Source organism: Polyodon spathula, chromosome 2 (genome assembly GCF_017654505.1).
Source record: "Polyodon spathula isolate WHYD16114869_AA chromosome 2, ASM1765450v1, whole genome shotgun sequence".
In the NCBI taxonomy this organism is placed as follows: domain Eukaryota; kingdom Metazoa; phylum Chordata; class Actinopteri; order Acipenseriformes; family Polyodontidae; genus Polyodon; species Polyodon spathula.
The window spans coordinates 61548874-61565266 of record NC_054535.1 but is presented as its reverse complement, the minus strand read 5'-3'; the positions used below and the strand labels follow the sequence as shown (position 1 = coordinate 61565266).

Below are 16393 nucleotides of genomic sequence, written 5' to 3'. Positions count from 1 at the left end.
TTTCTGTTTTCTACATGTTAACTACACCCTAATCCATGTACATGTGTTTCCTTGAATCCCAGCTGCGTTCAGTTTGAGAATCTTTTATGCAGAACATTGTCAAAAGCTTTCTGGAAATCTAAATAAACCATGTCTGGAAATCTATATAAACCATGTGAAGCAAGTTAGTTAGACATGATCTCCCTTTCCTAAAACCATGTTGACTGTCTCCCAGGATACTGTTACCATATAGGTAATTTTCCATTTTGGATCTTATTATAGTTTACATAAGTTTGGATATAATAGAAGTCAGGCTTATTGGTCTGTAGTTACCTGATTCAGTTTTGTTTCCCTTTTTGTGGATCTGTGGCAGAGCAAAGCTCTGCCCTTTTTAAATTGGCAGGGATGGGGTTAATTTCCCCAGCCTGCCTGGGTTTATTATGTTCAGGTGGCTGGGGTTGATTAGTTAATTAGATTAGTTTAATTAACAATCAATCAGAGCCCAGCCACCTGATATAAAAGGAGGCCTCTGCTTCCTCATTTAGGAGAAGGGAGTTGAGGAAGTGGGTTGGGGTTCCAGTGAAGGCATTGCCCAGCCTGGAAACCTTATTGTTTTGTTTTTGCTTTATTTGTGTCTAAAGATCTTTGTTTTGCCCTTGTGCACTTTATTTTTGTGTTTTTTTTATAATAAAATTAGTATTTTTTTGAACTGCAGTCTGTCTCTGGGCCTCTTTCCACTTGCCAGCCTGCCAAAAGATCGGTATTACGTTTGTAATTTTCCAGTCTGTCGGTACCATCCCTGTGTCAAGATACTGTTGCATGATCTTGGTTAGTGGTTTGTAAATAACTAGTTTCATTTTTTTTGAGTACTATTAGGAGGATCTCATCCGGCCCAGGGGATTTGTTTATTTTAAGAGCTCCTAGTCCCTTTAACACTTCTGCCTTGGTTATGCTAGTTATTTAAAACTGGACAGGAACAGGTTAACATGTACGGCATGTTGTCCATATCCTCCTTTATAAAAACTTGTGAAAAGTAATCATTTAATATATTTGCTATTTTTTTCTTCATCTACGATTTTGCCATTTGCATCTCTTAAACATTTAATCTCCTCTTTGAATGTTCTCTTACTGTTGTAATACTGGAAAAAACATTTTGGAATTGGTTTTAGCTCCCTTAGTAATGTTCCTTATCACTGAATATTTTTTTAATTGATCTATTACACCATTTTGGCAATTTAGATTTGTCTACTTTAGGGATGTTGTTTTGCACCTCTAATACTACATTTTTGAAGAACAGCCATTCTTTATCTGTGGATGTGTTCTCTATTTTACTTCAATCTACTTGTTAGTCTTTGTTTCATACCTTTATAGTTTGTTCTTCTAAAATTGTAAGCTTTAGTCATTACTTTTGGGGTTTTACAAAGCACTTCAAATGAGACCATGTTGTGGTCTGAGTTTGCCAGTGGTTCTCTGACCTCTGTCTTAGTTATTCTGTCTTCGTTATTTGAAAAGACTAAATCAAGCTGTGCCTCCCCTCTAGTTGGTGCCTTGACAAATTGTTAGGAAGCAGTCATTTGTCATTTCTACCATTTCAATTTCGTTCGTTGTGCTCCTCACCGGGTTTTCCCATTTTATATGGGGGAAGTTGTGGGAAAGTTGAAATCCTCCATTAGTATGGCTTCTTTGCTACATACATTTCTAATGTCATCTCTAATTAGGATAATTACAATTCAGTTTAAGCACTGCTGTGACCATATGGTAACAGCTTGGTTGCATGTTTGCTTGTGAAAAAATTTTCAAATCTTAATAGTATTTTCATTTTCTGACAAGCACACAAATGTGTGTGTTAAATGGTTGAAGTAACATACTGAAAGGTTTTGTTTAGCCACTTTTCATATGTGGGCTCTCTTTGGTTACCATACTCAGTTAGAAACATACTGAAAATAAAAACCATCATGAAAAATAAATATATTGGGCCAGATAAAATTGTATCTAGGCCAGTAGTTAAATCTAAAAAAAAAACCTTGTGTTAATGTGTAGCTGTCAGTTAGTGCATTGCTAAACTAGCTGGCAGTCACACATTAATAAATGCGTGCAGATTGTGGATAATAATAGAATAATTACGAACTAGTTAAACCCCTCGGCCACCGTATTTAAGGCTGCAGCTCTCCCTGCTGTAGGTGGCTGTGCAGAGAGAGAGAGAGAGGTGTTAATTTTAAATAAGTTTAGGATCAGTGAATGCGAATACCCAGCCTGACTTTAGTTATAGTTATTTTGTGTTCAAGATTTGTTTTTATTCATCTTTTTGTTTTGCACTGTGAGCAGTGTGTATTTGTTTAAATATTTCATTTATTTTTATTTAATAAACAGCGCACGCAGCATCTTTTTTTGTAAACTGCAGCTACCTGACCTGTGTGTGCTTCCTCCTTCTGGTCTGCCGTCACGGCAATGCCATTTCCTGCCACACATGGTATGGAATGATTGATAATAAATTGAGTTAGTTCTATCTATTATGGGGTTCTATAGAGCAAATTGCTTTATGACTCCATTACGTCACCCGTAATGGAGGAGCCAAGTTTTAAGAAGTAAGCCAATAAACAGGCAACAATTTGGTAAGTTCATAATTTAAACTTATGGCAATTTACTGTATTTTGACAGTAAACTAATGTTAATAAATTTCAATTACGACCTCAGAAGTCTGGAATCAAATGATAAAAAATAAAATTAATTTTGCCTATCGCACTGGTAATATTCTAACCTATAAATAGACATGTAATGCTATTTAAATGAGATCTGGACAAGCGCTGAATTCAGCAGTAAAAATGTTTTTTTTTTTTTCATCACCAATGCATTTGACAGACAGGTGTGTTGGGTTTCTGGTTTTCGGTGTTTGCCTCCGATTTTTTTTACTCGCCAATAACAATTATTCATTTGATTCCTAATAAGCCATTTGTGTATGTAAATTACAACTGAGAAATGTATTAATAATAGTAATTATAAACTTGTGATACTGTATTGAGTGTTTGTGTATTTGCTGTGCATACAGACAGTGTTTGTTAACTTCATGTTTCATTATACATGCTTACCTTCAAGAAAAAAGGGTATGCAAGTATCTTAAAAGCAAGAAGTTAGTTTAATTACAGTGCTGTGTGTAATTAGACTGATACTGGGGAAGGTAGTTGTTAGCGTGGCAATGTCTTTGTTGCCCTTTCTGCTAGTTTTTCTACAAGTTTGTATTTTCAAAATGTGGGGTACATTGAGTGTTCTTTTGATAACATTGTCATGTAAATAATTCTGTTTTCACTTTAGATAAACTTTTGTTACCAGTGCATTAGCACAGATTAATGTTAAATTGTGAGTCATAATGTTTGTTAATGTTAAAGCTATCATCACAAAATATTTGCTTAACTTATTCTAAAATTCTGTCCCACAACTAACTGTTTTAAAATGGTTGGATATTTCCCTATAGAGTTCTGCAGGATAGATGCAGGATCAGCAATTTGCAAGATCAAAGGAATGTTAATGCTTTTGCCAAAACATCAATTTTCAACCAGTACATTTAGTTTCATATTAGTTAAAATGATGTTATTGAAGTTATGAAACAGTCATTTCAAAATCTCATACCATGAGAAACCCAATTTAAAATCTGCACATGGTCCGTACAATTTCAAAACAGAAACCACGTTATATACGAGCACACGGCGATTGCACAATACAAGCTGATTAAAAAACCTGTTGATTTTAAAAATCAATAAAATAATCTTTACCTGACTGAAATAAGGGTGCCATTCTAGGCTTTGCCTTGGGCGGCAAGTTACCAAGCACCGGCCCTGCTGATAAGTATTTTTATTTTTTATTTTAGCATGATGATAAACCGTACTGTAACCATTGCTACATGAAGCAGTTTGGACCAAGAGGTAAGAAGCATCTAATTTCATTGAAAGCAGTGTGCACTGAAGGGGCGCCCAATGAAGGGAACTGTCATTGAGGATAGCCCCTTGAAACACCTTGCCTAAAAAACTGGTTAAGAACTGGGCTATGGAAGTGTCTGGGCTGGTTGTCATTTCCACGCAGGCAAGGATTTTTAAAAGTTATACCATATTCACACAGCCTAATTAATGTGTGATAATCATGTTTTACAACTGTAATTTGAAGTGAATGACAATGAGTTGGTTTCAGCATTATTGTACATTGTTTAGGTAGCTCGAATAAGGTATTTGTAAACCTAATGGTCTGAGAGCATACACTGCCATCACTTATTTATATAGCAATAATGCATGCTATTTTGTTATATTACTATAATCAGTTTAACACCTTTCTTCTAAGAAACTAACTTCACCTGTGAAAACAAGTATTTTAATATGCTGGAATTTTAACAATTTGGTGATGTTTTTAAGAGCTGTGGAAAAGGTGGAGTTACATGCTTGTGAACAAATATCTCAGTATACAAATCTCATACTTCCTTATCAAGCCATATAACCTGTTTTTCTGAATGAATAAATATTTTCACTTTTTTGTTTCATCTAAAGCAAAGTGCTAACAAAAAAATATACATGAACATTTTACTAAATAACAAAAACACATCAACAAAGTTTTGTTTAGTTTAAAACTGGGAAACTCATTTCAAATATAGGCCTTATGTGTGCTTTAAATTTATATAGATATAAGCAGGGCTTTAAAGCCTCAAAAAGAAACTCTGGTTCACTTACAGATACGAGCAGGGCTTTAACATTAGAACCGCCGGATTATCAAACTACCTAGAACTGCCATGCGGGTCACTTTGACCCATGCATTTTTTTAAACTGCTTTGATAAGAAAATGATAGGTATACTATCGGATACAACTGAAAAGTTGTATCCATAAACATCTAACATTTGCATCACAGAAACACTATTTAAGTGCTTTATTTTTTTATAATGAGCGCATATACAGCATGACTACAAACAGTGAAATATAATAAAATACACATTTCAAAAGAAACAGGTATGTACATATACCCATGTACAGCTGTAAATGAGTGTATGTACACACAAAACTATAACACCAAAATCACACAATGTTTCTAATACTACATAAAAAGAAAATATAACACTACTTTCAGTAAGATGGCTGCATTGTACTCTATGGAGGAGTGTACGTGTCTGTCAGCTGACTGTACGTGCATCCAGGAGCTGTGCTGTAAACAGACGCAGTTCCATTGAACACTCTTGTGTAAACTGGTACATACAAACCTGCGAAACAGAAATGTTTTTTCTAAAAGTAATAAAAAAAGAAGATATAAAATGTTTTATGTGGCACATAAGTTGTTATCCTACCTGTCATTTCAGTTTGCTGTATGCATCAGAGTACAGCTTCCCATAGTCCAATCAAAATGACTACTTTCAAGATGGGGACAGCAAGGTTTATTTCCACTTTGGATCTGACGAAGGGATACTGGCAGATCCCATTTACGTGTAGTTCCAGAGAGAAAACCGCATTTTCAGCACCAGGGGGGCCATTGCATTTCACAACCATGCTGCCTTTCAAAGACTGATGGACCAGGTTTTACATCCACATCGTGAATATGTGCAGCATATATCGACAATGTGGTTATTTACAGCTCCATCTGGCGAGAGCATTTGGCTAGGATCACAGCCGTGCTTCAGTCTCTAAGGGCAGCCGGCTGACGGCTAACTTGCGAAAATGCGCATTTGCCAAGAAAGAGACAAAATAGACCGGATCTGTCCCCAAGTGAGCACTAGTGAGAGGTCATTATTTTGGCCCCACACTATGTCTGCACTTGAGTGCCATATCTGGTATATTGAGTGGGGCGGGAGTAACATCTGCCCTTGATGGACCAGTAAACTCGCCCTCTTGGTTACACTACACTCCGCCCCCCTTTGACTGGCATTTGTTACCATTATAGTAGGCTCCCACAGCACACTGTCCAAGAGAGACATTCTAATTAAGGTCTGATCACACTCCGTGTCCACTAATGCATGGGTTTTCACATTTCCTAAAATTTCATTAACAATGCAAGGCCCCTCCAGACCATTTTTCTCTCGCTTACTCACTTTGGATACCAGCTGAAATCCCACTGAAGAAAACTCGAGACTGCTGACGACTGCATGGGTTAACCAGGGTCAGAGTTCCAGCATTCATGCAAGAAGCAACTGCAACTGCTGGCGGTCATGTGTATACTGGGGAGGGGTAGGAACGGAGCTTAGTTTCAAGCAACAACAGCCTCCAGTACAGAGAGTATTGGATTCCAGTTGTACCTCCTGTTTACAGAAGTAGCGCTCAATGTTTTTACGGCACCTTTTGTTTGTAGTGTTTTGGTACTGTGTTTTTGTTTTTGTATTTTTATTTCTGCACCCGTGCTTTACTATTGTTGGTATTGTACGTGGTTCTGTGCAGCAGTGCCATCAGCTCAGAATTGCGAAGTAAGCATGATGTGTCTTTCATCTGCTGCAGTAAGTTTCCTTGGCCGACCACTGCGTCTATGGTCCTCAACGTTGCCCGTTTCTTTGTGCTTCTTCAAAAGAGCTTGGACAGCACATCTGGAAACCCCTGTCTGCCTTGAAATTTCTGCCTGGGAGAGACCTTGCTGATGCAGTACAACTACCTTGTGTCTTGTTGCTGTGCTCAGTCTTGCCATGGTGTATGACTTTTGACAGTAAACTGTCTTCAGCAACCTCACCTTGTTAGCTGAGTTTGACTGTTCCTCACCCAGTTTTATTCCTCCTACACAGCTGTTTCTGTTTCAGTTAATGATTGTTTCAACCTACATATTGAATTGATGATCATTAGCACCTGTTTGGTATAATTGTTTAATCATACACCTGACTATATGCCTACAAAATCCCTGACTTTGTGCAAGTGTACCTAGAAGAATTGATGCTGTTTTGAAGGCAAAGGGTGGTCACACCAAATATGGATTTGATTTGGATCTTTCTTCACTCACTTTGCATTTAGTTAATTGATAAATACAATTTATTAACATGTCTATTTCTGAAAGCATTCTTACTTTACAGCATTTTTTCACACCTGCCTAAAACTTTTGCACAGTACTGTGTGTGTGTGTGTGCATATGTGTATATATATATATATATATATATATATATATATATATATATATATATATATATATATATATATATATATATATATATATACACACACACACACACACACAGCTCTGGAAAAAAGTGAGACCACTGCAAAATGATCAGTTTTTCTGGTTTTACTATTTATAGGTATGTGTTTGGGTAAAATGAACATTTTTGTTTTATTCTATAAACTACTGACAACATTTCTCCCAAATTCAAAATAAAAATATTGCCATTTAGAGCATTTATTTGCAGAAAATGACAACTGGTCAAAATAACAAAAAAGATGCAGTGTTGTCAGACCTCGAATAATGCAAAGAAAATAAGGTCATATTCATTTTTAAACAACACAATACTAATGTTTCAATATTTGGTGGAATAACCCTGATTTTCAATCACAGCTTTCATGTGTCTTGGCATGCTCTCCACCAGTCTTTCACATTGATGGTGGGTGACTGTATGCCACTCCTGGTGCAAAAATTCAAGCAGCTCGGCTTTGTTTGATGGTTTGTGACCATCCATCTTCCTCTTGATCACATTCCAGAGGTTTTCAGTGGGGCTCAGGTCTGGAGATTGGGCTGGCCATGACAGGTTCTTGATCTGGTGGTCCTCCATCCACACCTTCATTGACCTGGCTGTGTGACATGGAGCATTGTCCTGCTGGAAAAACCAATCCTCAGAGTTGAGGAACATTGTCAGAGCAGAAGGAAGCAAGTTTTCTTCCAGGACAACCTTGTACTTGGCTTGATTTGTACGCCCTTCACAAAGACAAATCTGCCCGATTCCAGCCTTGCTGAAGCACCCCCAGATGAGTCCAATTTTCAGCTTTTCCCAACACCTGGTCGTCTAATGGTTAGATGGAGACCTGGAGAGGCCTACAAGCCACAGTGTCTCGCACCCACTGTGAAATGTGGTGGAGGATCGGCGATGATCTGGGGGTGCTTCAGCAAGGCTGGAATCGGGCAGATTTGGCATGGATCAAGACAAGTACAAGGTTGTCCTGGAAGAAAACTTGCTTCCTTCTGCTGTGTGTGTGTGTGTGTGTGTATATATATATATATATATATATATATATATATATATATATATATATATATATATATATATATATATGAGAGAGAGAGGGATAGATATTGTAAGGGAGGGGGTTAAATCCTTCCCTGTGGAAAACATGTGAGAATGCACATTTGGGTGAATGAGCTAATTGGTTTTATTGTTTAATGATTTAGTTAAACCCCTGCACCTGGTGGTAATTGCAAATTAGAGCCAGGTGCAGGGTATTTAAAGAATGCAGCCAGTCTGTTCAGGGCTGCTGAAGGAAGGAACAGAAAGTGTGCTCTGGTTCCGAGCAGTCGGACTGAGGTATTGCGTTAAACTGTGTGATTTTTTGGGTACCGGTAAACCGCTTAGCTGTCCGGGGTGTTAGTTAGGGGAATCCTGACTGTATAGTTAGTGCTCCAAGAAGGAGCTAGGTGTTTGTTTTGTTTAAACTTTTTGATTTGTGTTTATTAAAAGTGCACGAAAGCGCTGTTAAAAATTAATTTCCGTGTCGTGGGTCTGTTCTTAAAGGGGCAACGAACCGTGAGAATTGAGAGGATCTTTCACAATATATATATATATATATATATATATATATATATATATATATATATATATATATATATATATATATATATATAGGCGGCAGCCCCCCCAATGCCTCAACCCTGGTAGAAGCAGCGTCACATGGAGACCTTGGTACCATGTGCAGTACAATTGCTTAGTGTTTAGGTGTCATTATAATTGATAATGACAGTATGACACACCACAGCCCAGACACTGGATGGACAAATCAGTTATGTGTTTTATCACTGAGTATTGTATTGATACGATGGACAGCGGTAGTGTGTTTACATATACAGTTATATCTGTTTTTCACTGCTCCATAGTCATATCGGCATCCAACGTGTACCATCAAAGTATAGAAATGAAGATTGAGAGAAGGATGAAGAGGGGAGGGGGGTCCTGCCTATTATCTTTGCTGTGTGTTGTCACACCTGTAAATTAATTGTATAAATACATAATACACCCATCTTGTGGCCCATTGCTTTATTTGACTATTCCATAGGTTGCTGGATATTATGGGTGTAGGGGTGAGCAGCTGCACTTCGAAGAGTCAATCACTGTCAGGGTACTCTTGCTGTGAAAGGCATGGTAACGTTTTCCTAAAGCCAGACCTGTGATACAATCAACCAATCAAAGACCTGTATTTTCTCTGCTGCAGTCCAATCATAAGTTAGCTGAGGCGGGACAAACAGTTCTGTTAACTGTAATTTCTGGCTGTTTTTATGCAGCTGTCCAGTCTGCTGAATGTCAATGTTGCTAATTGTACAGAAACTGTTAATTTACTGAGAAATCATAGGCTACAAATAACATTTTAGTGTATTTAGAATTAATTATTATTCTTACAAAAAAAATGTCATAATGAAAGATCCATTCTGGCGACACTCAAAACCTTACAAACTGGGCTTAATCATAATGTTCAACTGGGTGAGTAGAATGAAAAACAACGCATTTCTGTGTATATAAAAATGCTTGATTGATGTTTACTTTGCATGTGAATGGACTTGTTACATTTACAAATCAGATAGTGTACTACCACAGTAGACTTTATCACTGCACAAATTATATGAAAAAAAAATAATTCAGAAAAAAAGACAGTATCCAAAGACTTTTTTTTAAATTTTACTTCAAAAACATACAGCTATGTCGGATCAACTGTCCTTTAAAGAAATCTATATAGTATTTCCTTGTGATACAATACTGTCTGTATTCAATAAAACAGTGTCGTATATAAGTTCATTAAATGGAAAACTCAGCGCCTAGTTATGGAGCCAATGGTGTATTTGAATGGTCCATATGTATGCACGGTATATTATGTGGTCTCGTCTGCTGTCATATTGGTACATACTGTGGCAACACCAATGATAGCAGTTTGTCGGGGTATTGCCATTACTAATGGTGACTGTCCATCATTCTGCATTCTCGCTTGGCTGTTGTGTGCAGTTGCTATATTGATAGTGAATGCGCAGATGGTTTTGCGAGGCACAAACAGATTTGCTAATTGCTCAAAAAACTGCTATATTCCAATGTCGCGCAACTGCTTTGTGCCGTTTTGGAATATCTCTCATTTTGTGTCAAAGCACTTTTTTTGTGAGGCACAAATTTGAGGGGATTGCGTGAAGATCGAAGATCGGGCCCCATATGTTTTAACGGCGAGTGTCTGTGTTGTGAGCAGAGTGAAGCAGTGACAATTCTGCTCTGCTCCGCTTGGTTCTTGCTTTCATTTCCGGTCCACTCCCCCGCTCCAGACAAAATCTATATTTTTTTAATACCATAATAAGTAAGTGAAGTAGCTGTTTTACCCCCATCGTGTTGCCGATTGCAGATGTAAAGATGTATATTCAGAAAGGAATACCATTTAATTGACATCATTAATTGCATACCTAGACCCAAGTAAATTAATTTTAAAAAATCCCCACCTATGACCAGCAGAAAAAAGCCAACATGAAATGCTCAGAGAAGTTATCTAATTGAATTCGAAGACGCTTTCTCATTATTGTTTGGTACTGAAAAAAATTGTATATTTCCAACATTGCATGTGATTCGTATCAAATTAGCTTTATGCAGGGCATATTTGTATTCGAATATCTCATAGGGAGCTCAAAGCAACCCACGAACACATATGAGTGAGTCAATGGGGCTGACGGACCACCCTGTACTAGCGTATGAACTATCCTTAAGAGTGCAGAAAATATAAACCATGTTCACAGCGCTGTATGGTGCATAACCGTAGAACTGCAGCTGTGCACTGAAGTTTGATTATATCAGTCTGCGTTCCTCAAGTGAGCAGTCTGTTGACATTTCTATTGTTTCAATGACCCTCCTGATAGCCCATCAATCAGCCTTGAGAGCTCACAGTGCCAGGCTGTCTGTCTGCAGTCTGGTTACTATATGAAGTACTTAAAAAATAGATGGTGAGTAAGTAGATTCAAGAAAATGCACAGAGTCCTTTTCTTCAATCAGTTGCCAGGTTTATTGAAATATGCAGGGAGTCTGGTCCCAGGTACAGGACAAACAACACTCAAAATTACAATGTTTGCGTGACATTAAATACCCTTCTGTATGGATGGTCCACCTCCCCTTTCTCTGACATTAACCAATGGTCAAGGTAATTTAATTTATTGTGTGAGTGTTAATGTGTGTGTGTGTGTCTGTGTGTGTAGTCTAGTGTGACAACCTCTGAACTCGGTGCATTCTTCACACTCCTGGAGACAAAAGGTCCATACGTCTGCCTTTTGTTATCTCCTTGCGACCCCCTTTGATGCCAGTGGGATTATCTCTTTTGATCTCTCTGAAGTCTAGAGCCTGCTCCCTTCTAGTCCACAGCATTGTTATCTCGTTAGCTTGCAGTCATTGTTGGGTAAGAGTTTGTAGACACATCGTCTCTATCAGTGGTTAGCAGCACATGCAATTTGAACCAAACAGTCTGCTATCTGCAATATTAGTCTCTTTTCAGAAAAGAACACCAGTATAGCTCTGCTAGTCCACATGCGTAGCAAACCCCTAATCAATTCTCAATCCATGTTTTCCAACACTGTAAGTCACTCGTTTTTCTAAGAAATTAATTGTTACCGCAATACACATTGAAAATGGATCGCTCAAGATGCAAGACATCAAAACGGTGTTTGGAATTACTGCAGATTTTACCAAACAACAATTCTGATGCAGCAGAGACGGACAATGATTAATCTGTCTCTGAAGCAGACTGGGTTTGCGAAGATGAATCTTCCAGCAGCAGTGACACCAAGATGCTCCCTGGTCAATGCCGTGGAGGAATTAGAAGGTTCCATTGCACTAGTATATGCCCGTGGAGCAGTTGGTGCAGTAGCCTGGGCTACTGTTGATAGCTGTGCCAAATGCACAAAGACAGTCTGTGTACATAAACTCATAGCTTAGGTTGCATACGTACACTCTGTTATGTACGCAATATAAACCCATTTATTTTAAAAAATGTTGATACTTCTTTACATTTCAGTTGTACAGTTTAGTATGTAGATGATATACCTGTATATACACAAATTTATTTTCAAATATGTTTATTTAATTTTAACGTTTTTTGAGGATGCATGTTGTGTAGTATATCTGTATATAAACAGTTTCTATTCAAATGTCTATTTATTTACAATGTGTTTGTGTAGATGTTTATATTACATTCCTGAATAAATGACTTGTATTCAATTGTTTGTCTTTTCTTTATAATATTTATGTTGTTTTTAATACACAGGTCAAATTGACCGGTCATGGTCGTTCTAGTGTTAACCATGAATTGTATTTTAATTGTGTGGTGCTGTCTTTCAGTACCACTTGTCATTCAAATGGTCGCCTTTGATATACACTGATATTGCTAACAACAATGCATCAGAAAGGAAAGAAAGTCCACTGTTTTCTATAATCTTGAGTGTGCTGGAAAAGACTTGTGTGCTAACTGATGAAAATGACATCCCTGGTGGATGCAATTCTTTTGCAGGAATATTTCGATAATTATAGACAACCCATTAAATACATTACCCTTAACAAATACTATCCAAAAACAATACAGTGGTACTACAACAGTAATACAATGTTTCTGTAATAAGGGGTCAATTGTGGCACAAGGGCAGCTTCAAAGATGTGAAGTTAAATTGCTTCATTATATATTTTGTTTTTACTTTCTCTCACTTCTTATGTTGTTTACAATCAGAACTCAGTAACAGAAAAGAGTGGTCATTTCTCCAATGCAAGATTTTGCAGTGGTCTATAAGACCTCCATGTTCAGATACCTGTGTAAATAAATGGTCATAGCAACTCTATGCAGGGACCAAAACACAACAGTAGAAAAATAAATCAGACTAAAATAGAAGGTCTTATTATTTCTCTGAAAAAACTTGGAACCCTGCCATGCATATGGCATTATGGGAAACTGAATTTAGAAACCACTACTTTGAGGCGGATGGAGCCAACAGAACTGTGTGGCACAGCATCATCTAATTTCTTTTGATTCAGGGAGTATTTTGACACAGAAATATTTAAAGTCAATATTGGAGCGACAGAACCATTTAAAAGGACAATGGCATTTGAAGCTACTTACTGTTTAACAGTATGGTACCACAGTAGCAACTATTTATATTTGAATGCAGTACCATAGTATCATTTCAGTACCCATATGCTAGCTGATCTGGATCACAATGCAATATTCGAAATCTATTGTGTTGCCATGGTCAATAGCGGTGTGGTGACTAGGTTTTCTTAAGGGCATTACTAAAGGTATTTGAACTTTCCATTAAGGGTATTCTACAAAACCGCAGGGACACCCTGGAAGACAGCACATAAGGGTCTCTTCTAATACAAAAAATTATACTTAATACCATTGTGATGGTAATTGAGAGGAAATGTAAATATATATATATATATATATATATATATATATATATATATATATATATATATATATATATATATAAATGTGTGTTTTTTTTTTGTGAGTTTGCTACCATTTTGCCTTTCTCGCCTGCAGGAACTAGACAGCCAGTACCTCACTCGTCTCCTGGGACAGCTTCTTAAAGAATTCCAGCAGACAGCCAGAAAGGATTGCCTTTTGTCACCGGAGGATTCACTTCAGCGACTGCACAGCACAGCTGAACAGCCTGTTAGGAAAATAGATAGATAGATAGATATATATATATATATATATATATATATATATATATATATATATATATATATATATATATATATATATATGTGTGTGTGTGTACACTAGAGGTGACCTTAGCAGGATTTTCATATTTCTTGTGTATTGACTTTGTACAGTAACATCTGAGGTAGGGTTAGGTTAAGGCTGTTAATATGGGGGAATTAAAATCAACTGAATACTTTGTGCTTAATAAGGTTAAACAGTTTTCCTAGTTGGCTAAACTACTTGCATTTTTGTATAAAGGCGAGCTGCCAAAATAGGAAGGCAATAATCTGCAAAATTTAAAGAAAATGTGCTAAATGGGCTTTTTTTGCATCTGTTTTTTTTTTTTAAATCAGCATTCATTACAATGCAGTACAGTTCACCTCTTGATAAATTACTAGGCAAATTATAAGAATATTGCAGAACATACAGTAAAGTATAAAGAAAGCATAGTGAAGCATGGTAAAGAACAAAACTTTCTATAAATATTTACCATTGTAAACCTTTACAAAGAATGTGAATTATTTAAATAAAATACACTCTATTTGAAATTAGTTTTTTTATTTACTTATAATCTCATCTATAACATCAAACACTATTTACTAATACTGTAACAAACATTTAGATAACTATTTTGACAAAGATGTAAATCGGGACAGGTGTTAATGTGGGCTCCTTATTTATGCTGTTGCTACAAAGATGCAACCAGAAGACAAAGACGACAGTGGAATAAAAGGGTATTAAATAAAGGAATAATTAATAGGACTTCAGAGTTGGTCTAAAACTGGCACAGATATCGAAGGCAAACATTTCTTAGCATGAAAATATCAAAGATGATATAGAAGACGACAATGAAGATCTAGGCCTGTTTCAATGCATTTGAAAATAGTACGCTAACAAGTATTGTAACAAGTCCACACTACCCGGACAACAAAATCTCCAAAAGCCAGACCTGGATTCACTGTGTAACTGGGATCAGAGCTTTATAGAAAAGAAAACTACCTCAACCGTGTGTATAACCCTGGTCAGGGTTGTTAATTTGAATAAGGAATGAGGATTAATTTAAAAGTAAAGAGGATTAACTGCTAAAGTATAGGAGTGAGTCGTGCAGCGGGACCTCCATTAATTATCAGAGTAGCGCTCACTGTATTCCTTCGGATTTAAGACACATTTGAAACTATATTTTTCTCCTCAAAAATGGCCTGCGTCCTAGATTTGATTATAGTGATGCAATGCATGTACTAAAATTGCCGATGAAAGTCATCACTGTCCGAATACACAACCAGGAACGTGACTGACTGTCCGAGAAAAGACGAACAAAAACATTACTGCCTGATCTCGAATCATCCATGACATACAGGCAGCCATTTTCAAAGAAGCATCATTAGCTTCCTCAGGAATTAGAAGAGACGCTTTTTACAATTTCAGCGTTTCATTATTAGGCTACATCTAACAAACAGTACCAGCTTGGACTGATCGGAAATGTGGATCAGGCCCTCATATTTTCGACATGCCAAGCAATACCACAGTTCACAAAAAGAGTGAAAAACAGGTGGAAATGAAAAGCAGTGCATAACTGGAATGCTCTGTTACCGCAGATGGCCACAAACTATGCATAATTGAATTTGCATCTTTGTAAATGCATTTTTATTTAATGTTTTATTTTTTCCTCAAATTGAGGGTTGGAAATTTGGTCTGCGTCTTACTTTCGAGGGCATCTTAAATTCGAAGAAATACGGTATCTTGCTTTCAGCATTTTATTCACATCACATGAGCTTGTGTCTGTGTAAATAAATCTTGTGCTCCTGAGTGGCGTTGTCAGCATCACCTCCCTGTGTCTCCCCATCTGTCAGCTGATAACCCACACCCCCTATATACCCCATTCACTTTCATTAGGTTTGCAATTACTATTATCCAGCAGAAAAAAAGATATTTTACAATTTTGCAGTTCTTATTATTCCTCATGTTGGCACAAGTTTCAGTTACCATTTCAGTCTTATGAAGATCCTGCAGTCCTGCTGTGAAATCTTGGTTTCCTAATCAAGAAAACAAAACAGAAATTTGAGCTACACTTGCCAGGTTGTATTACACTATGTAACACAAATTTTGTTCCTGGGTAGTAAGTGTGTAAATTAGTAAATACAGTATAATCGTAAATCTCGAAAAACTACTCACTTCTAAATCTTTTGTAATCATTTTTGTATTACTTTAGTATAAATACATGTTAATTTGGATTCATATGTTGTTTTTTTCTGACTTCATATGAACGAAAAGACACACATTCGCCCGTTTTCTCATTGGAAATAGTGATATTTTGAAATATTACTGTCCTGGTCACAAAAGCAAAGTTTGTGTGGAATAATAGCCATTTTCTATACTTTTGAGGCATAAGCAATTAGGAAATAACACTTACTACCCAGGAACAAATACATAAATAAATAAATAAATAAATACATAATTGTTACACGGTGTTATCATGCACTACAGATTAAACACATCCTTCCCTAAGAAATTAATGTTGAGTGTTAAACTGTTTATAAAGACTGTCTGATGTTTAGATGTAACATTT

At 36.8% G+C, this 16393-nt stretch overlaps 1 protein-coding gene across 2 annotated transcripts in view; it reads left to right on the top strand.

Moving 5' to 3' along the window:
• The window catches only part of zgc:195282 (uncharacterized protein LOC100192223 homolog), a 40451-nt gene extending 26323 nt beyond the window's left edge, over nucleotides 1-14128 (top strand). The window contains exons 3-4 of one of the 2 annotated variants that reach the window (XM_041226336.1): nucleotides 3842-3896; nucleotides 13663-13793. In XM_041226336.1, coding sequence (XP_041082270.1) covers nucleotides 3842-3896; nucleotides 13663-13709 — 102 coding nt within the window. In that variant the 3' untranslated portion in view covers nucleotides 13710-13793. Of the gene's footprint in view, nucleotides 1-3841; nucleotides 3897-13662 lie in introns of both variants that reach the window. The other variant, XM_041226326.1, reaches the window with a different exon arrangement.
• Nucleotides 14129-16393: the final 2265 nt, after the last annotated feature.